Source organism: Notechis scutatus, chromosome 1, assembly GCF_049901735.1.
Source record: "Notechis scutatus isolate UNSWTSFEM ecotype Mainland chromosome 1, rNotScu1.2, whole genome shotgun sequence".
In the NCBI taxonomy this organism is placed as follows: Eukaryota; Metazoa; Chordata; class Lepidosauria; order Squamata; family Elapidae; genus Notechis; species Notechis scutatus.
In genome coordinates, this window is record NC_142009.1 from 58,412,508 (window position 1) to 58,435,146 (window position 22,639).

The 22,639-nt window shown below is 37.1% G+C and overlaps 2 protein-coding genes across 9 annotated transcripts in view; one reads left to right on the top strand and one right to left on the bottom strand.

Annotated features, from left to right (window-relative positions):
• LOC113420116 (ALK tyrosine kinase receptor) overlaps positions 1 to 11,549 on the top strand; it is a 34,526-nt gene extending 22,977 nt beyond the window's left edge. For both annotated transcript variants that reach the window (XM_026679915.2, XM_087965122.1), the window contains exons 7-11: positions 274 to 366; positions 3,639 to 3,740; positions 4,053 to 4,187; positions 5,477 to 5,567; positions 6,724 to 11,549. In XM_026679915.2, the coding sequence (XP_026535700.2) occupies positions 274 to 366; positions 3,639 to 3,740; positions 4,053 to 4,187; positions 5,477 to 5,567; positions 6,724 to 7,395 (1,093 nt within the window). In that variant the 3' untranslated portion in view covers positions 7,396 to 11,549. The remainder of the gene's footprint in view (positions 1 to 273; positions 367 to 3,638; positions 3,741 to 4,052; positions 4,188 to 5,476; positions 5,568 to 6,723) is intronic.
• A 5,237-nt stretch (positions 11,550 to 16,786) lies between these two features.
• Positions 16,787 to 22,639, bottom strand: part of CLIP4 (CAP-Gly domain containing linker protein family member 4) — a 41,484-nt gene continuing 35,631 nt past the window's right edge. For 6 of the 7 annotated variants that reach the window (XM_087965096.1, XM_026681760.2, XM_087965100.1 and 3 more), the window contains exons 15-16: positions 20,442 to 20,514; positions 16,787 to 19,565 (exon numbers count right to left, since the gene is read on the bottom strand). In XM_087965096.1, coding sequence (XP_087821222.1) covers positions 19,244 to 19,565; positions 20,442 to 20,514 — 395 coding nt within the window. In that variant the 3' untranslated portion in view covers positions 16,787 to 19,243. Of the gene's footprint in view, positions 19,566 to 20,437; positions 20,515 to 22,639 lie in introns of those variants that run through there. The other variant, XM_087965111.1, reaches the window with a different exon arrangement.

Consider the following 22,639-nt stretch of genomic DNA (forward strand, 5'->3'; position numbering starts at 1 on the left):
TTTAATTTCTTGAACAGATTTATATTCTGCCTTTTCTTCAGGACCTCAAAATGTCCTAGATATAAATTATTATTTTTCAAAGCAAGTTTGAAGTTTTCTACTTCTGGATTTTCTAGTTTGGCTTTCCTATTTGGAAAATGAGTGTGCTCAATTGTTTTAACAATAATAGTTTTATTATTAGCTTTCCAGTAAGTTAACAGCTGGTCTGTCTAGGTTACCACATGAATTTAATTTTATTAATCATTTTTTAAACAGTCAATGTTCTTTCTCTAGAGACATTGCTGCTCGAAATTGCCTCCTTACATGTAAAGGTCCTGGAAGAATAGCTAAAATTGGAGACTTTGGGATGGCCAGGGACATATATAGGTGAGAAATATTAGCTATTATTTCTTATTATAACTTCTATAAAGGAATATATAACATTCCTTTATATAATTCTCTCTCTCTCTCTCTCTCTCTCTCTCTCTCTCTCTCTCTCTCTCTCTCTCTCTCTCTCTCTCTCTCTCTCTCTCTCCCTCCCTCCCTCTCTCTCTCTCTCTCTCTCTCTCTCTCTCTCTCTCTTGAATGTAGGCTTCCACAGGATTTATTTCATTGTATGCATTGGTCTTTTTCAGATATTTATATTTTGCAAGATTCAGGAGCATACGTATGCTGTCTTCACTAAAATTCTATGTTCAATCTGTGGAATTTTCCCTGGCTTACTTTTATTATTATTTTATCAGACACTTTCAGTATTGCATTGAAACAGAATCCTCTTCAATCTTGTTTTCTCTACTTTCCTCATACCAAAAACAAGACCTTCTCCTGAAGCTTTATCCCTTTAAGTGTTGACCAGACCCATACACGCCCTTGCACTGCTGTCTCTGTTTATCACATATAAAAGTAGGAAAGAAGGGTCAGGAGAATGTAATTACTGACTCTGGAATTTCTCCAGGGCACCAGGATTAATGATTCTGCAGTTGTTAAATAGGAAGACTTTAATAATCTACTATAATACAGTAGATCTTATTGATAATGTACTGTTACTGTCCTCACAGTGCCCTCTAATGTCATCCTGGGGAATTACTTCACCTCATATTTCTGTACAGTATTGATTCTGGCAACAAACCAAAAGCTTGGACTATTTATAAGCAGGGTTGGATAAGGGGAGTTTCTTGACATTTTGCAAGCTGAAAACTTCCCTTTGAGAATGCATTCTTCGTAGTAATCATACAAGACATAAAAGAAGTGAATTGTTTGGATTATTCATTCCAGGACAATGAGGTTTATGGGCATATTGCATGTCAAGCAACTAAAGTGAATCTACAATTCCTAGTATTATTTTAGGCAGTGCTGGATAGAAATGGCAAAAACCCAATGTAGCTGGAGAGTTCTAGTTTCAGGAGGATGGTTAATATAGTCATATCACTTATAATACCTGCATAAAACACCATGGCTCAGCCCAATTTGCAAATGAGATAACCTCAATTCTGCCTATCCTTTGTCAGATGAGCTGAAAACAAGGGCAGCTTTGTCACAGGACCATCGAAAGACAAATACAAGATGGCAAGAACCATAATCAGATCTACTGACCTGTGAAAATAAAGAAATAATTAAGGAAGTATAAGAGAACCCAGATCCAGACTAAACCATTCATGTAAGGGGACACAGCTTTGGCCAGCCTTGAATGGCATCATATGTTGGAGTCAGTGAAGCCAGGAAGAAACCTAAATTTGCTTTGATTCTTCTGAATTAAAACTATATACGGTTAATATCATTACCAGTGGTAGGATTCTATTTTTTTTTACTACCGGTTCTGTGGGCATGGCTTGATAGGCGTGGCAGGGGAAGGAGACTGTAAAATCTCCAGTCAGAGGTGGTATTTGCCAGTTTTCCGAACTACTCAAAATTTCTGCTACCAGTTCTCCAGAACTGGTGAGAACCTGCTGAATACCACCTCTGATCATTACTCTCCAATTATGTATTTACATATTTACCAGATAGGGAGAGAATTTTTCTCCAAGATGTGAATTGATAGGAGACCTCATATAGGGGGCGTGCATAAGCGCACTAAAACGTGCCTACCATCCCTGTCCTATTGTTTCTTTTTTTCTTATTCATATCCATTTCATGTATTTATAACCATGTTTATACTTATACCTGTAATCTAATAATTGTTTGACAAAATAAATAAATAAATAAATTCTCTGATTGAGAATATTAAAAGCTAAAAGAAGACTTTTTTTTGGAAACTAAGGTTGCCAGAGAAGTGTGGATGGCCATGGGTCTTCTACTAGGAAGAAGATCTCTTTGAAGAAGAGCAGGAAGCTTATGTCTTGCTTGGAAGGGCTGGGGAATTTCAACTCTTTGTAATCCTAATTGGGTTTTCTCCCCTTTTCATTTTCTGTTGCATTATTCCATGCTTTGGTTCTGTACAGTTCTTTTTAAACTCTTTTTTGCCCTTTCCATTTAGTCACAATTTTACTTTTTCTCTCTTTTTCTTTTTTCCCCAACTTTTGCCATTTTTATTGGAAGAAAGGAGGTCAATCTGTGTGTTTCAGATATAGGATGCATTGTGTGATTTTGTGTGAAATCAGACTTGTCTCTGAGAAAGAAGGGCACAACAGTAAAGGATTCATTGGCTTGCAAATGGAGTACATTATTTTGCAGACTGTTCATCTCATTAATAATTAATTAATGCAATATTATTTGTGTGGAATGTGTTCCATACAAACATTGACTGATTGATTGATTGATCGATCTCTGGCAATGGATTCATATAGAATTGACAAATCTAGATGGACAAAGTAGGAAAAGCATTTTGCTTTTTGATCACTTATTCCTTATTTATGGGGATCTCCTGAGATTTAAGGCCATCTGTCTTTTGGGTAAATGGCTTAAAATGTCCTCTTCTTCTACATCTTACTGATTTCTAGGCCAAATTCTAAGCTTTGTGTTTTATAGTCTACCTTAAAGAATAAAGATTCCAACCCTCCTTCTCCACATACTATTCTGTCAAATGCCAGGGAAATCGGGACATTCAGGCAGCTCAAATGAGTGTAAAGATTTACTGCAAGCTTAAATTCACTACAAGAATCTAAGCTACTAACAGTCAAGAGAAATGAGCAAGATTAAGAAAGCATTCAAGGTGAGCTGGACTTAGATCTCTTTTGGGGGCATACAGGGACTCAACTGATGACACATTTATCTTCTCCCTCAGGCTGAGCCTGGGCATCTCCTACATATTCCTGATATTCTACCTCTAGTCCCAAAGTCATGACAAAAATGCCACACACACCCCATCTTCTGAAAGCAGGTACATCCCTGAAATTCTTACCTGATTCCCACATTGCAATTATAGTCACAGTTTGGTATCTCATACTCAAACTGTTGCCATCGAAGAATTGAACTATTGCTTCAAGCAGATTTAAGGAGGCAATTATATGTAACAAACAATCCTCAATGTCATTTCCCTCGTTTAGAAAAGTAAAAGAGGGGTATTCCCCCTTTTTCTTATAAAAGGGAGAATTTGTCCTATTGTTTCAGAAAGGAAAAAGTCTCATGTCTGCCATCAGCAGAGCTCTCAGAGCCACCCACTTCAATCAACCGCTGAAGGAGCCAATACTTAACTCTTGTTAATATTCTTGCTTCAACTGCAGAGCCAGCTACTATAGAAAAGGAGGGTGTGCAATGCTGCCTGTCAAATGGATGCCACCTGAAGCCTTCATGGAAGGGATATTCACGTCCAAAACAGATACCTGGTAGGCTTGCTCAGAATTTTCTTTCCATTTTGCAAGCCAACAGCTGCTTGGGGGTTTAAAATATCACTGCCCGCAATTTTTTTTTTGTCTGATAGAAGGCAAAAAGTTCTTTATGCATGCCTTTTTCTTCTGCCTAATAATATAGCTTGTCAAACAGCTGCCAGTTCCTTGACACACTATAGAAACGAGTAGATCCAAAGCCACCGACAGAGAAAGAAAGCAACATAAAGGACTTGTCCTAATGTTTAGATAACTTTGCTCAGATTTTTGCAAATAAATCTGTAATCTTATTTCTTGCTTTTCTGTGTCCAGGTCATTTGGAGTGTTGCTGTGGGAAATATTCTCGCTTGGATATATGCCCTATCCCAGCAAAAGTAACCAGGAGGTCTTGGAATTCGTCACAAATGGGGGAAGGATGGATCCACCCAAAAACTGCCCTGGCCCTGTGTAGGAAAACTTTCAAGCTCCATAAGCGCATGCCGAACATTAAATAGATTTCATTTCTGATATTTTTTTTCAGCTATGTGTATATATAGTCAGTCAGACTTGTATGTAGGGCATCTATCTGATAAAACAAGTAATGTTAGACGCAAAGGGCTGTGATATAGAGAACTCCTTTCATAGGTACTAAGCTACCAGCATTCAGAGGGCATGGAAATAAGCTATTTAGGGAGCTTCTTATTGTCTAGAAATTTGTGGTGATTCTGCAACACTTGAGTTCCCCCAAACTTAACATGCCATTTTGTCTCAGAAGCAGCATCTGGAATAACAGATTAATTATTCATTAGGACATAGGAGGGCTGTTCTTGCTTGGTTCAAGAGATGCCAAATTTTTGATGAATAGTCCCAGCCATCATAGCCCACCCTAATCAATAAATACTCTGTCATCCAGATTTCTTATTCTCTACTATTAATTAAATACCTTTCCTTGTAGATTTAATTTATTTAATTACAGGCAATTGTGTAGATGTATAGTATAAATAGGTTCATGCTTCTAAGAAATTGCTAATCAAAGAATCCCCATTTTTTTTTCTTATATAGATAGATGTTAGAGACCTACTTTGTGTAGTGATTAAGCATCAGTCTAGAAACTAAGAGATTGTGAGTTCTAATCTTACCTTAGGCACAAAGCCAGTTGAGTGGCCTTGTCCCATTCATTCTCTCTAAGCCCTAAGAACATGGCAATGGCAAACTACTTCTGAAAATCTTGCCAGAAAACTTCAGGGACTAACCCAGGCAATTGCCAAGAGTCAAATGTGACTCAAACACACACACATAGCGAAATGTATCTTATTTGGCCAGTATCCCAATATATAGCTTAGTCTAGATCAGTGGTAGTCAGCCTGATCCCTACTGCCCATTAGTGGGCATTCCAGCTTTCATGGTGGGTGGTAGGAATTTTGTCCCTTACTTTATAAATTACCATTACTGTGGAACCGGTGGGCGGTTAGAAAATTTTACTACTAACAGAGATACAAAAGTGGGCGGTAGGTATAAAAAGGTTGACTACCCCTGGTCTAGATTAAGCATCTAGCTTTAGCCAAGCAATGGCTGCATGCCATTCTATTGTTATCATTCAAATTGCAGCTATGATGCTAGTTGACAAGGATCAAAAATTTATTTGTGAATGGTAATATAAAAAATGTCATTGTGACATTTTTCCTCTTATGCTGTGACAAACTGAATGTCAACCTAAATCTATCCTTTAGTGCCATTTTCTTCTTCTGCTGTTCTAGATATCGAATAATGACCCAATGCTGGCAACACCAGCCAGAAGACAGGCCAGACTTTGCCATTGTTCTGGAGAGGATTGAATATTGCACCCAGGTAACCATCTCTCTCAGGCTCCCTCACTGTGTGTAACATGGTGCAGGAGAAGACAAAAGGGAAACATGCCAAGCCCACCAAGTATAGTATACTGATAATGTCTTTTTCTCAAAAGAATGCAAGCAATTGCTGAAAGAGTATTTCAAACCATCCAACAACCACATAAAGAATAGGCCATCCATATCTAAAATGAATGTTTAGCTTTGATAGATACTTATCTATGGACTTTATTGTCCTTCTTTAATAAACCATATTTGCACAGACCTGTAAGTCTTCAGCACACCTTGAGTTCATTGCATTTGGTTCCCCCAAACTAGAGTATTCTTTTTTAGCATCTAGTGCAGGCACAACTTGAAGTCAGTGCGCTAGAAAAAGCTACATTCTAGAAATATACTCCAGATCCACATATACCCATCCCACATCATTTTCTCTTACACGTTCAATACACCCAAAGTGGGTAAAGGTTTGAAAAACAGAACGCAATATAATCAGAGTAGTTATTTTCCTAGCATATGTTTCAAAGTCAGTTTTAATGTCTTCTAGGTGTAGCTGATGGTCCTCGTGGAACTGCAGATCAGAAGTATAGAGAAGAATCTGTCTCTTAAATATTTCTTCCACCCAATCCTAATACTATATATCTGGAAAAAGTTTTTTTTTTTGTTTTAATCAATTAACTATTGCTCTTATAATTCCATTAAATACAATACGCTGGGATCAATCAACCACAGTGAGACTGTGCACACTTCAGAAATTATCTAAAAGAAGTTCTTTGGATTATGCATCTTCTTTTAAGAAGAGCAGGCTTTCTCTGCTCTTCTTAAAGCAACTTAACTAATTTCATGAGCATAAGAAAGTGCTACTGTCTTAAGGAATCCACTCAGAAACGTGAGTTCCACATGGAAAACATGGAATCCATACATTTATTTATTCATATGAAAGTTTTTTTTATCAGTCTCATTTTCTGCCTAACAGATTTATTGTGCAATTGTGAATTTTAATATTAAAATTATGTATAATTTTATGCCATTATAATATTATGTCAGGAAGATGAGGGAGAGAATATCTCTGTTTATTCCAAAATATATTATTCCACTAGTGTTTTAGCCATAACTAGAAGATAAATACATGTTGCACTACTCTCTCTCCTTCCCTATAGGATCCTGATGTCATCAATACGGTTCTGCCTGTGGAGTATGGTCCATGCATTGAAGAAGAAGAAAAGGTTCCTGTGCGTCCTGAAGATCCTGAAGCAATTCCTCCTCTGTTAGTGTTGCCGCAGCGAGAGAAAAGGGGTGCTGAGCAGCTCCTGCCTTCCCCATCCTCTCTCCCTTTTGTCATTCCAGCAGGAAAAGCTCTCATGAAAGCAGCTCCTGTTGAGCCAATTAGCCAGGCTAACATCCAGGCCTCCCTAGAAGGGGGACATGTCAACATGGCGTACACTCAATCAATTCCTGCAACAGAGCTCCACAAAACCCGGGGGTCCAGAAATAAGCCTACCAACCTCTGGAACCCAACATATGGCTCTTGGTTTTCAGAGAAGCCAGTTGTCAAAAAGACTTCTCAGCTGGAGAAAGAGGCAACAGAGCAGGAAGATTCAAGGCATGAAGGCAGCTGTACTTTGGGGCCCAGCATAATGGCTGGAAGGCTGCCAAGCTCTTCCCTTCTTCTAGAACCATCTTCACTTACAGCCAGTGTTAAGGAAGTGCCTCTCTTCAGGCTCCGCCATTTTCCTTGTGGCAATGTTAACTATGGATACCAACAGCAAGGCCTTCCCTTGGAAACCTCAGCCCCACCTCTGTGCCCGCAGTTACGAGGACCTTCACCTTAGGAACCAGCTCAATCAACCTCTAATCTTCTTGACTTTCTTCCCATGTGACTTGTGAGCCTTGGCACAAACTTCAGTGTCAACCATATAGCAAGCACGAGAACAGAACAAAATTCCCTTCTGTTATGTGCCAATCTGCTCTAAAGTGCCATCTCCCCTGAAGCTTGTTTTTTTTAAAATCTCTTAATAAGTTTCAAATTATCAGTGCTCCTTTATATACACACCTACACAATCACACCTTTAAACACACATAACTATCTGAGATAATAGTCACTATTACAAGCAAGGTCCTGCCCTCAATTGCATAATATCACTTGCATGGTTGTTTGCTATGGCCTTTCCTGTGTGCTGCTTTCTCTTCATTGTTTATATGCCACTTCAAAACTTGCTGACCAAGTGTTTAATGTTTAGGGATTTTCTATCCTGCCAAACAATATTTTGGATGTCCTCATGATTTCAGAGAAGGTAGGGGAATGTCATCAAAGGCAAAGTCACATAACATGGACTCTGAAAGAGCTCACACTCAAATAGCATCATAGCTACCACATGCATGCAAAACTGGAGATCTAGCAACAGAATAGCTAAGTGTGTCAATGTCACTCCTTTTATTCTGAGGTGGAAATTGTAGAAAGTCAAAGAACCTGACCAGATGAAATGGATTACTTTGGCAAGGCAGTAAAAACCCTGTCCCTTTCCCATCTATTGTGATTGTTGGTTGGCAGCAGTTGAGCAGTTAAATCTAACACTTATCTTTCAGCATGTATTCATGTCATTGATGGATCTGCCAAAATGTGGCAGATGAGCAAAGGATTATCAAGATAGTAAAGACCAGATTGCATACTACTGAAACTCTCATTATGTCACTGTCATTATGTCATTGCTGAGGGCAAAGCTTGGCAATCAGAGGAAGAGAGTCCTTTGGTGTGAAGATACTAATTATTATAATATGCACAGTAGTTTAGGAACCAAGCCAAAGGCTTTTATAGAACAAAAATGTAGGAGAAAGGGATGTTAGAAAATCCTCACTGCCATTTTTCAAAGCATATATAATATATGCATATATTGATAAATTCAGCATGCCATAGAACCACAATCCAACATGCTTCACTGCTTGTTAGAAACAGCCATTAATTTGACTTGAATTGAGCCACAATGGCACAGTGGTTAGAGTGCAGTATTGCAGGCTACTTCCACTGACTGCAATTTGGCAGCTCAAAATCTCACCAGGCTCAAGGTTGACTCAGCCTTCCCTTCTCCCGATGTGGGTAAAATGAGGTCCCAAACTTGTTGGAGGCAATATGCTGACTCTGTAAACTGCTTAGAGAGGGCTGTAAAGCACTGTAAATCTAAGTGCTATTGCTACTGAATTGGAAAGGTTTATTAAAATATTTTACTTTGTTATTAGTTGCCAAAATTATACCTACACAGTATTAGGTGAAAAAATTAAAGAGATGTTGATGCTTATGGTATGAGAATATTGATACAAAGGAAGATGTTGGCATTGTTCCAAGCAGGTAAACTAGCACATTGAGCCAAAGTTGCTACTCAGGTGTGCAACTTTCAACCAATTTCTAGCTTAAGTGAAAAAAGTAGTATCTTATGCTAACCCAATCTTTGCATCATTGTGAAGATAAATGAAGACCAATTTGTGCTTCCTGTCTTTGTTTTAAGTTCCTAATAGTTCTGTGCAATTTGCATTGCATAAGACAATTAGGTTACTTAGGCCTTATATGCAAATGAAGATGAGTGATCTTCCTCAATGAAAGCAAATGTTATTGACTGTCAGGCGCTCTTGGCTTCTGTAATAACAGTCAATCAGAATTGCTCTGTAAATTAGGCAAATAGAACATTTATTAACCCATCCCATTGACAGAATATCATGGTCCTGCCAGGAAATAACCAAGAATCTTAAAATATAGTTAAAAGTCAGACTGTCGTTCTTTCTGCTCTGAACAACCGCTTATTATCATTTTTACATAGGCAGCCCCATGTTCTGTAGTTGAATCAGGGAGCTTAAATTAGTAAGTATGTGGGTTTCTTGTTTGACATTTCTACTTGCACATAACAGAAATCACATTCTTTGTGAGAATTGTTCCTTATACTGATAAGACCAGCAATTACCAAACCAATCAACAGTTACATTCCGTCTTGCTTTCACAAGAGGGAACAGCCAGCCCCCTTAATTGCAAGAGTATGAGAAACTGGACAAGAGATTTTACCATACAGTAATTGCTTCTACGTAACAGAATCATCTGAAATAAATTTATTGGAATAAGTATGAAGTTTGTCTCCTGAAAGTCTGGGCAAGAAACAGTTAATCCAAGGAACAAATTTTTCAAATCCAATAGTACATTAAATTACAAGGAAATTTAAGGTTGCAACCGAATTCTAGCAAATACCTTATTTTCAAATAAGATGCTTATATATAAGCAATTATGGAGGCAAAACTATTACCTATTTTCTCACATACTTACAGTTTTAAGAGAGCAGTTTGCTCTCTTGTGAAGATGGGACAAAATGTACCATCGGATCGTTTTGATCGATGCTAGTCCTATCACTGTGATTCCTGTTTGTTTCAGCTCAGGATACTTAAAAGCAGAGTTCTGGATTCTGTAAAATAATGAATTCTGAAGCAGGTTGTGGTGTTGCAGTGATTATACCCAAAGCTCATGTCATAGCTTATTTGTGTACATTATGTAGCTTTGTGTGTTGTACCCTTGTTTTGCCTCTTCCAATAGCTAAGGACAGCACTGGCCAAGAATTTCTCTGGAATGTTGTTAATTATAGTTTTAGTATATGCCAGAATTCATAGAAAGCTCTACAAACCAGTAGCCATTCTTACCTTCCCAGCAAAAGGCCCTCAATGGTGTGTAATTTCAGTTCAAATCATTGAACTGAGATGTAGTTGCCTAAGATTATTGCGTATAAGGTAGTAAGCCATATAATTCTCTAAAGGAAATTTAAAGATAGATTTCTCTAAAGATAAATTTATCTTGATGCTTGCAAAGCTTACAAACCTCATTATGAAGAGAATCTTGAGTCTTTCCACAACAGTTATTTTTAGAGAATATTGCTGGAAAAAATTAGCTGACAAGCCTAAGTATCTAGCACAAGTGCATCATCAACCATTTGAGTTACATTACAGAATAGCATCAAATGCTATGCCAGGGACAGCAAACAGACCACAACTCAAGCTGTAAAACCATCACAAGTACATGGGAATCAAGAAGTGTGCTCCCCAAGAATAACCCCCACCTGGGCAGATAACTTATATGGCCAAAATGGCAAGTTTAGGGAAGAGCTGAAGGAATCTATCACACAATTTGCCTTTTAGCTGATGAGAGATGCAAATCTCTTTCTGAGGCATTAGCTCTGAAGCTATATGGAAAACATACATTCATGCTTCTCTACATTGAAGTCATACAGGGAAAAGCAATGAGCAAAAAAATGAATGTGGTTGCTGCAAAGTCTTGATGTTATGCACACACTATAGTTGCACAGCAGCAGAAGTGAAACACCACAGAGAAAGAGAGAAGTTCCCCCATAATTATAGTTGGGAGAAAAATATACAGTTATAGGAAAATCAATGAAGCATAGGCAAGGAGAAACTAGGATACTACTGTATTTATGGTATGAATCATTTCTCCAAGTATTCTCCTGCAACATCTGTCTTGATGGCTGCCTCCAAAACATTGTCAATTTCTTTAGCTTGAGTAATAAACTTAATTAAATTGTACTAGAAAACATTGGAAGGATCCTTCTTTCAGAACTATCCTATATGAGGATAAAATGAATTACAGATCAACTACTGATTTGTCATAATACAACCAGTCAACCTAGTTCTTATCCCATGTGAACCCAGAATCTTTTGTAAAATTAAAATAGAATTGGAATTTGCTTTGCTTTGCAATATAGCAGCTTTTTTAAAAAAAGGTGTACAGCAAACATGGTGAGCTTCATGAGAAGTATCTGGCTCAGTGGAACCCCAGTATCACACTAGAAAGGCCAATCTTGAACTGTAGCTTCCATTCAATTGGAGGTTCATTGGCTTTGAAAAACATATTAAGAAGTTAAATAAGGTAGGATGGGGTCATGTTCGTGGGTAAGACTAATAGAAGGTATGCTCCTAGATCCACAGCTACACCCACATTTGTAGCTTTTTCAGGTTCTGAAATTCAGGAAGAATATTCTCTTCGTGGGAAAGGGAGTGGAATTCTAACCTAGGTCCAAGGGATGGTACATTCAAACAGAACATCTTTTTTCTCCATTTCGTCTGGAATGACACTGCTGTAGGTGTAACTTTTACATTGCAACTCTCCTCCGGTATTAGATGCATGAGAAGTCAAATAGAAAGCATATTGCAAAAATTAGCCTGTTTTTCGTGGGATATACTCTTGGAGTGGACATACATAAAAGCGCCGCAACACACAAAACATACAGTAAATGTATTTTATTTCCTTTCATTCTAAATCTAGAGTTTGGGCCAGGGGAATGAAGTTTTGCTGGGCTCATTTTGCAGTGCACGATAGCTACTGTTCTTTTAAGAATTTCCTTTCAGAAATCCGTTTCTGTAAGTGAAGCTATCAAGCTACGCCCAAACTTTGAATAAGTACTACAGTTTCAAAGGCCTTTTGCAGTTACACCTGGATGTCTCAACCCTCTGTGCCTCTCTTTGTATTAGAGCTTTGTCATTAGGAACGTGATTCATGTTTGTACAGAAGCTTGTGCAACATTACTCATAGACCAAGGGCCTATGCACTTCAGGGATCCTTCTCAAAGATCAAATACTAATATATGGTCATTACATATTTTCTATTGTATTTGTATTGTAATCGAGTGTAGTGAACCTAAAGGCATGAAAATAAAATGACTGTAAAGGAAGGCATGTGTACAATGGTGTATTATCTTTATAACTCAAAAATTCCTGTTACTGGAATATGAAATACATTTGGTCAGTATATAAAAGTCAGGCAATGGTTAAATACCTAACAATAATTCTAACAAGGAATGAAAATTAGAATTTGAATAGAAAGCTTGCTATTAATTTAAGAAATGCTAACTTGATCAAAATTGCAAACGTCTGATTGAACTAGATTAGCAATAATTCAGACTATGAGGGCCAATAATTACAATCTTTGCTGGTTAAAGGGGAACTATTGATTTAAATGACAGCCAGTTTGGCACAGTGGTGAAGGAATTGGGTTGGAAACAGGGAGACTGCAAGTTCTAGTCCCACCTTAGGCACAAAAGGTGACTTTGGGCCAGTTGTTTTCTCTCAGCCTTAGGAAGGAAGCAATGGCAAATCACTTCTGAAAAAAAAACTTGCCAGAAAACTGCAGTTGTCCAGGCAGTCTCCAAGAATCAGGAAAAGAAACAAAATCATTTAAATAGGACAGGGCAACTGTTCTAAATATACTACTTCTAAAAACTTGCAAAACCTTACCTCCGATAACATCACATCACGGTGAATTGGTTTTAAACTAGAAGAAAAGTTGTTATTTAGACTTACTAGAATAATGGACAGACCATTCTTTCATTACAGTATTATTTCTTGTTGAGAAATACAGTACTTGGCCGTCATAGTAGAACCATTTTCCCTTCTAAGCTGCACTTAAGCTTAACATGATTCCAACAGAATTGAAGTCAAAGGTAATGTGGGTGATTATTTGAATGATGATTTAAAAAAAAAACACTAACTCTCCAAGGGGGAAAAGTGAAGTAGTCACTTCTGTTTAACCAAATATCACACCAGACTATATTTTTTGTTGAAATGTGATATTTTTGACAGTTGCTGAAATGTTTTGATCAAGTGTACTTTCATGTATTACAATCAGTGACCTGAATTATCAATGCTTTACTACCCCATTTGAACAAGCAAACATGTGGAAAACTTAAAAACATCACTGGCTTCAGCAAACCTCCTTCCCAGGCAGAAGGAAAACAACAACTAGCAGATGATCTGAATGTGTTTTACTGCAGGTTTGAAAAGAAACTACAGCCACCTATCTCCACAACCCACTTCTCAAACACACCAACAACAGCCAAGCCTCCTACAACTGGCCCCAATCCATTGGGCTCACAACCTCTAGTGATCACAGAAAAAGAAGTGCAAGATCTATTACACAGACAGAAGCCAGGAAAAGCACCAGGGCCAGACAAGATAACTCCTTCTTGCTTAAAAGTCTGTGCTGACCAATTGGTCCCCATCTTCACCCAAATCTTCAACAGATCACTAGAGATGTGCTATGTTCCTTCCTGCTTCAAACGTTCTACCATCATCCCAGTGCCAAAGAAGCTATCAAGGAACTGAATGACTACAGACCAGTTGCTCTAACATCTGTAGTTATGAAAATCTTTGAAAGGCTTGTGCTGTCCTACATGAAAACCATCACGGATCCGCTGTTAGATCCCATGCAGTTTGCATACCAAGCAAATAGATCGACAGATGATGCTGTTAACATGGCTCTGCATTACCTCCTACAACACCTTGAATCTCCAAATACCTACGCAAGGGTCCTCTTTGTAGACTTCAGTTCAGCATTCAATACCATCATTCCAGACATTCTTCTAAGTAAATTAAACCAACTAGTGGTACCTGAACACACTTGTAAGTGGATCATAAGCTTCCTAACAGACAGGAAGCAGCAGGTGAAGCTAGGTGGAATTACATCCAATACCTGGACAAGCAGCACAGGGGTCCCCCAAGGCTGTGTGCTTTCTCCACTTCTCCCTATATACCAATGACTGCATCTCAAACGATCCATCTGTTAAAATACTGAAGTTTGCTGATGACACAACAGTGATTGGTCTCATTCGAGACAACGATGAATCTGCATACAGACAGGAGGTTATACAACTTGCCTCGATGGTGTAACCGGAACAATCTGGAACTGAACACACTCAAAACCGTAGAAATGGTGGTAGACTTTAGAAGAAACCCTCCTATACTACCACCTCTTACAATACTAGACAACACAGTATCAACAGTAGAGACCTTCAAATTTCTGGGTTCTACTATATCACATGACCTAAAATGGACACCTAACATCAAAAACATCATCAAAAAAGCACAACAAAGAATGTTCTTTCTGCACCAACTCAGAAAGCTCAAACTGCCCAAGGAGCTGCTGATACAGTTCTACAGAGGAATTATTGAGTCTATCATCTGCACCTCTATAACTGTCTGGTTTGGTTCTGCAACCCAACAGGACAGACACAGACTTCAGAGGATAATTAGGACTGCAGAAAAAACAATTACTACCCACCTGCCTTCAATTGTGGACCTGTATACTGCACGAGTCAAAAAGAGGGCTGTGAAAATGTTTACAGACCCCTCACATCCCGGACATAAACTGTTTTAACTCCTTCCCTCAAAACGACGCTATAGAGCACTGCACACCAGAACAACTAGATACAAGAACAGTTTTTCCCCCGAAAGCTATCACTCTGCTAAACAAATAATTCCCTCAACACTGTTCAACTATTTACGAAGTGTACACTAGTATTACTGTTAATCTTCTCACCACTCCTTATCACCCATCCCCTCCCACTTGACTGTTTCCTAGTATGATTTGATTGTTGATTGTCCCCTATGACTATCATTAAGTGTTGTACGTTATGATTCTTGATTCTTAATGAATGTACCTTTTCTTTATGTATACTGAGAGTATTTACACTAAGACAAATTCCTTGTGTGTCCAATCACACTTGGCCAATAAAGTATTCTATTCTATTCAAACATTGTTTGGCATCAAAAGTAATTACAATCTAGAAAGTAAAGTTATATTTTAATGTCATTCATTCATTTATACAGTATATTTCCACAGAATGCCCAAAGGCAGCTTAGTCTTGTACGTTTCAATTTTATACTTATTTTCAACAATTGGAATTATTGCAGATACAGTGTAAAATATGAATATCTAAAGTAGCCCCACACTACTTATGATTAGAGAGTTTGCTCTAGAAGTTAAGATGCTGGACTAGGAGCTGGGAAACCTGAGTTTTTATCCAGATTTACGCATGGAAGTTGACTTGACAGCCTTGGACCATTCACTTTCTCTAAGACCTAGAAAGTAATGTTAAAACACTTCCAAAAATATTGCCTAACCACTGGTTCTCAACTTGTGGTCTGTAGACCCCTAGGGGTCCGCGATGTCATCACAGGGGATCCACGAAGGCTTGAAGAAATGTTATGATTTAAATCTTAAGTTTTGGGGGTCCCTGGCCATGGTCCATGACCACAAAAGATATTTAAAGGGGGTCCATGATGAAGAAAAGGTTGAGAACCACTAGCCTAGGTTGCATGTATTTGTAAGTGTAGTTGCCAGGAGTCAAGAGTCAGTTGAGAGCAAGCAAACAAAAATAATAATACATGACTTCAAGGAATACTCAAAATATCTAAGGGATCCCACAAAACTTCAGTTTGAATGTTTCTGATGTAACAGGTTCTATTTTTCTGAAATTATATATCAAACTGAATTATGTCAATCCTGGATTGAATTATCAGGAGTAAACCCAATGGAAATCAGTGGGCATGGTTAGTCTTCCAAAATTCTTTCTGAATGGCTTAGCAATTATTTTCAGAAGTATTATAGTGGCAACAATTAACTTTGTGGTCATGATTCACTCTTTCAAGTTTTTAGCATGCATTTTATTAATTTAATTTGGCTTCCTAGTACCCAGACACTGATTTGATATTAGTTGGAAAATAAAAAACTATACTTAATCTAATTTGGATCAAACACGTAATAACAAAGTTACTTCAGAGTTGAGCCAAGTTATAAACCAAGGAAAGTATATTATATTATAAAGCCATGGCTTCTGATAATTTTATCTGATGAAACCACAAAATAACTGTTGCATTACATTGAGTATACATACCAGGACTGTTTATATGCTTTGAAACTAATTTGGAAAAAATGCTTAAGGTCTGGCAAAAGCTCAAGCCTTTTCTATTATTCATTAATGCAAGTCAACTTTTTCAGGGTTCTGCGTAAGTCTGGGGGGGGGGGGAATTGCAATTGCTCATTAAAGTCTGAAGTACTTTTTTCAAATTATTGCCCAAAAGTGTTCACCTCTAGTACAAGGTATGTATACTTGCACAGCAATTATGTAGAAAAATTTTGTGTAATAAGTTTGTCTAAAAATATATAGTGCAATCCTATACTAAACTGGGAATAAGCTACACTAAACTCAGCAGAGTTTGTTATTATGTAGAAAATTGCACTCATTAACATTCTGTGAAACTGAATAATGTGATTGAAGCAAACTACTATTACAATCACCAGAGTAACAATAACAATTGAGGGATATAAATGTAACAAATAACAATGATAATCTGTAAATATTGCAAAAATACACCAATAATTGATCACAGAACTGTTGCAACGAGAAGTATCAATACATTTTTACTCTTTAATTATATTAAGCATTTCCCTGGAAGCTTCATTAGTCAAATATGAAGAGGGTGAAAGAGAAATATAATGCAAAAAATACAGTATACAAGGAATGTATAAACACTTTTATGTTCAACATCAAGATATCTACAGACCAATTAAAACAAAGTTTTTCATTGAGGGAGGTGCTCGATGAGAACACATGGAACTTCGAGAGAATGTTTTGGGCAATATTATAAAACAGATGCGACCATGGGACTGGTCATGATGAAGACTTTACCTGAAGGCAAATGAGGCCCTGAACTAGGCTGGATCTCTGTGGAGCCCAAAGGCACTGTTGGAAATACAGATAATGTATGAGGCTGGTGTTTCATAGCATGTTAGATTGCCATTTATTGTGCTTGACTAAAAGAATCTTTGAATTCAAGTGGGGTGAATTGCCTAATGAGCACCAAGGAGCATATCAGTGATTACATTGTTGCTCTTGAGTTTCTCTGAAATTTCAGGTTTTACAGACATAAATAGAATTTTAAAACTTATACTTTATTTTGTATAACTGGTGGCAGCATCCCTTTTGGAATTCTAAGGCAGATGCTTCTTTTCCTAGGCCTCATGATGCTTAATATAGTAACTTGTTTCATACACATGTACAACTCTTGAACCTCAAAAAGCATATGAATTCCATGAGCCTTGAAAAGAGGGGCCTTGAAAAGAGAAGAGAGCAGCTTTGCACACACTCCTATGTATACTAAACACCTCTTTCAAAAGATTTGCACAACCATGCTTAGTAATAACCCTATCAATATAAATAAATAACAAAATAAAATTTAACTATTAAGAAAGCAAATTTTGGATTAGGAAATATCAAACATCAAAGTGCAACTTCTTCCTTAAATTCATTAACTACTTTTTACATGATCTTACAACTAAAAATAAGCTTATAGTCATATTATGCAACTATTTCCTTTAGTCAAAAGTATTCATTAATAAAAAGTAACGGTGCTGCTATATCATGAGAAATATAAATCAGGAAAACTTCTTCTAACAAAGCTGAAAATATCATAAACGTTTTATATAGATTAAATAAATCTTGCCAAAAGCAAGATCCTTAAAAGCATTTGTTTTTCCAATATTATTATTTTGCAATTAATTCCTTAAAGTAAAGCCATTTTAGAATTATGTTATCCAATGCTTTAAAGATGTTTGATATTTCTTTTAAAGGTATACCAAACACACAATATTGTGACCATCTTTTTCTAACAAAAATGTCTATAATACTTTTTTAAAATGTATTTTGGATGCAGGTAGCAAACTATAGGTTTGCACATAATTTTTTGGCATCTATGTTGGCTTCTGTTGGTCTGCAGGCTAAGTAGTCAACTTCTATTCAGCTGAACTTTCCTCTGGCTTGATGTATTGGCTGTAAAACAGCCTAGCGCCTGAGGTAGCCAAAGAAACACTTAAAAATACAGCAAAACATTCACAGAGTTTCTGCAATTTCAGTTCCTAAAAGGCAATCATGATCAAATCATCCTGGAGAGTTGAAGATGATAATACTATTGACTTACTTCCCACCTGCCATAGCAAGGAGGTGCATGTTTTCTGAAGCAGGAGAGGTTGTATATCCAAGCACATATTTCTCCAGGATCTTAATACTTATTGATCTCCTAGCCTCTTCTGGATACAGTACTTGGGACATATATAACTGGTGCAATGCTACAGTCTACAGTCTTAACTTACCAAACAGTTTATCCAAAGGATCATAGAAAATACTTCAGGGGAAATGAAAGTGCACACTAAATGTCCCAAAGGCGGTTGTTTTTTTAAAGTGCTTCTGGCATACCTATTCTTGAAGCATGTTTGCGCGTACACACAGAGAGAGAGTTTAAAAGTGCTTTTGCTGGAAAACTGAAAATATACATTTTTGTAGCTTCCATGTCATATCAAATAAGCAAATTCTGCTTTTCAGAGTTTTCTTTCCACTGATCATTTTGTGCTTCCAGGGAACTGTCTAAAGCTAACAGCTTCCCAGAGTTCTTTCCCCCTCGCTTTTCTACCTTACTGTTTTTTTTTCCTAGAGAAAGCAGTTTAAACAGTTATTTAACAAGCTGTATGATCTCTTGATGCATTATAGCTTCACTAAAATACAGGATGAAAAAGTCATTTTGAAGAGACAAAGCCTGTCTCTTAAACTCTCAATGGAGTTAGTTCGAATAATAGCTATTATTGGAGTAACAGAGCAGCTCATATCCGAGATGTTTCTAATACAAGAAGTATTCAAGCAAGAAATGTTTTATAGTGAAAGCTACCAAGATCTCATTGTGCACACTTCCAAACTGTGAACATCTTAGTGCCACGAAGCTTTAGGATGTTAGGTAAAGACGGGGTTCCATGCAGGCAAGTCAGGTTTTCCTCATGTTTTTGTAAGAGCCTCATCTTAAGTGAAACAATATTCTTCAACAGATGTCATCAACAAGTTTCACTCCATTAATCCCACGATAAGTTACTCGACTTGGACGCACCAAGAGTCCATATTTTGGCTTGCAACTGAAATAGCGCTTGTCGCCCACAGAACCATCATTCTTGCCCTTGGCACTCCGAAGTTCCAGGCCAAGCCAAACGCCTGGAGCAAAATTGGTGGGCCCAATGTAGCGAATTGTGCCCATCTCACTGGAGCTGGTCAGGAGGACCTGAGAGCCTTCGTGTAATTTCACTGGGGCATCTGTGCTTGTAGTAGTAGTGTTGCTCCAACTACGACGCAAAGAAGAATTTTTTGATCTGGACAGAGAAAAAGAGGCAATAACATTTATTCCCAAATGAAAATTTTAAAAAAAGTAAAACAAAAAATACAACATTGCACAGCAATGTGTTAAATTAAGCCCAAGGACCTCTTTTCTACTAATTGATTCTAACTGAATTTTCAAAGCAATATATGTATTCATTTGACTTATTCTTTGATCAGTTTACTATATTTCTATTTTGTCAGTGTTATGCAAGAAAGAAACTTTTAAATAATCTTCCTCATTCACATTAAACTGAAAGTCAGGAAGATTTTACAAGTATAACCCTTTCCTCTCAATGCCCATATTACCTGTGGAAGAGCTAAATATGCCAAGATGCTGCATAAGAAGAAAAAAAACTGCTCTCCTGTTGCAATCCTAATAACTATCAGTTTAACATGTGACAAATACGCTCACTATATTTTAACAAGGATGTTAAAATCAAGTATTTAATGTTACTTCCAGGGTGGTCTAAGCAAGGTTACAATAAAAAGTAGCACAAAGTATGAAGATGAGAGAGGCAAGAGTTTAGAAAATATTAGCCCTTTAGTCTAGCATGAGCTGATAGGAATGTGGCAACGATTTTTAATATAGACCTGGGTTTTTTAACATCTTGAGTTATTCATTTCACAGTAGTTTACTGCTTGTTTTTAACAATTATCAACCACTGCAGCATGACAATTCATAGATATGCAGAACATCATTGGCATTGTTCTTCTTACAGACATTCAGAAATAGATATGGGATTTGCATGCATATACCAAAATGATTCCTTAATCATGAAGTTGCACGCCTTCTCAGGTAAAAGGAGTCTTCTAATCTCAGAAAATTAGGAATATATAAATTCTGTTCTTTCTTCTATAAAGTCACTTACTTGACAAAGAAATTTCTCCTGTTTATCTCTTTTTGTGAAGCTGCAGAGGTTGTACTGAAACTCCGTTGGAAACCTGAATGGAAAAAAGCAGAATAAGCTTTTAATTGAACATGCAATAATTTCTATGATGGTCTTGTAACTATGAATCTTCAAGTATTTTGGATTATGAGAAAAAATTGAGGTCAGCCAATGAGGAAGGCTACACAAAAAACCAAAGATCTGTAAACAAAGAAAGTATTTGGAAAATAGAAAGCAGGATGGGTCACAAGAAGATAATTGATAAATAGCTGTAGCAGTAGACAGGATGTTGAAAAAGCTAAAGTTCAGAATAAATTGTGGCTGTCAAAAGATACTAATGAAATCAAAATGGTTTATTAAGATAAACTCAAATAATTGGGGGGGGGGAGTAGTATGCTAACAGCTCAATAAACACAGCAAAATCTAACAAATAGCAAAGGAAATCTACTCCGAATCATTTTTTATCATTTCACGGAGAGGAAGCTTCAACATGATGGAAATATGGCTGTGGAATATCTATTCTCTATTAGTATGTTTAAATCTCCAGATTACCGGTAGCTGCATCCTCTAGGGTAATGAAAGAACTCTCCACCAATGTGGTCAAATATTTATCTGTAAGTAATACTGGGGAACTGGTAACGTGTCAGTTAACTAGAAAAGAACTAAATCTCCATCTACCAAAAAAAGAAAAAAGGAGAACCAGGAACTACAACCTGGCCAGTCTGACACTGAAGCCTGGGAAGAGACAGAACAAGTTGTAAAGATTGGCCCTTTGAAAATAATGCACTAAGAAGCAGATGTTAGTATGGACTTGTCAAGAACAAGCCCGATCAGACTATCATGTCATCTTTTGATGTAGTAACTTCTTTAGTACTTTGCAATTATATAGATGTAATTTCAACAAAGATTTTAATAAAATCCCCTCTCCTGTGATATTTTGGTTAACAAGATGGTCAACTGTGGGCTGGTTAGCATCACAATTACATGAAAACAGAGTTGGCTCAAAAGTGCACTTCTCAATGAATCATCATCAAAATGGAGAAAGGTGTCAGTTGACGTGCTGCACAAACTGGAAAGAGCTATCATATTCCATGATGGTCTGTGTTAGTACAAACTTCAGCTTAAGCAGTCTGTCTAATTCTGAAAACTCTAAGAAGGATTCATAGAAAAATTCAGAAGAGAATAATGAAGATGATATAGGGATAGAAATTAAGAAACTAGGTTAACTTAATCCTGAGAAGAATGAAGCAGGATATGATAGCATTCTTTAAAATAGTTGAATATATGTCAAAACAAAATAATTGTTCTTCATCCAGGTTCCAAGTATAAGAAATGGATTTATGAACGTGAGATGCAAGAAGGCAGATTCCAATTGAATGCTAAAGGGAAAATGAGAGCAATTCAAAAATAGAACTAATTTGCAGAAGTGAAGTCTCAATTGCTCAGGGTATTAAAATGGAAACTAGACAGCCATCTTTCACAGATGATTCAATTTGCATTTCTCTATTAAGTTGGGTATTGGTTTTGAAAGCGTAAATGGCCCCTTCCACTTCCAACATTCCCAGCCACTATGCCTAACAACCAATCTAGTTACAGGAAATATTTATGAATATACTGATATATGCACATTAAAAAATATAGGACACAAAAACTCTAAGTAATTAATTTCTAATTTGCTATCCCTAATGATTCAGTCTGTGTTGAAAATACAATTGGGTTTTTTTTTTTCTAACATGAAACTTTAAACTTAATCTTTGAACTGAAATACTTAATGGACACTTTTGGATTGATCTTCAATAGAAACCTCAGAATTAGAATACTAACTCAGATCTAATATTAATATTAGAATACTAATAATAAAACCTCACACTTTGGATTTTATACAAAAATATGTAAGATATGATATACATTCAACATTTAAGCTTTTAACTGCAGTTCACAAAGAGATATATCTGTAGATCTCTGGAATCTAGGAATATAATCAAAAGATCTCTGGAATCTCACAAAAAAAATCCACTCTTCTTAAAAAAACATATTTCAATCCAGAAATGCATTAAAAAAGAAAAAGCATGTAAAACTTATATTTCCCGAACTTCCGGTTTGTCGGCCCGGCGGCAGGGATTTGCGAAGCTGCGCGATCCCTGCCGCGCTAGCCGCTTCTGGGCTCCGACCCAGGCGGG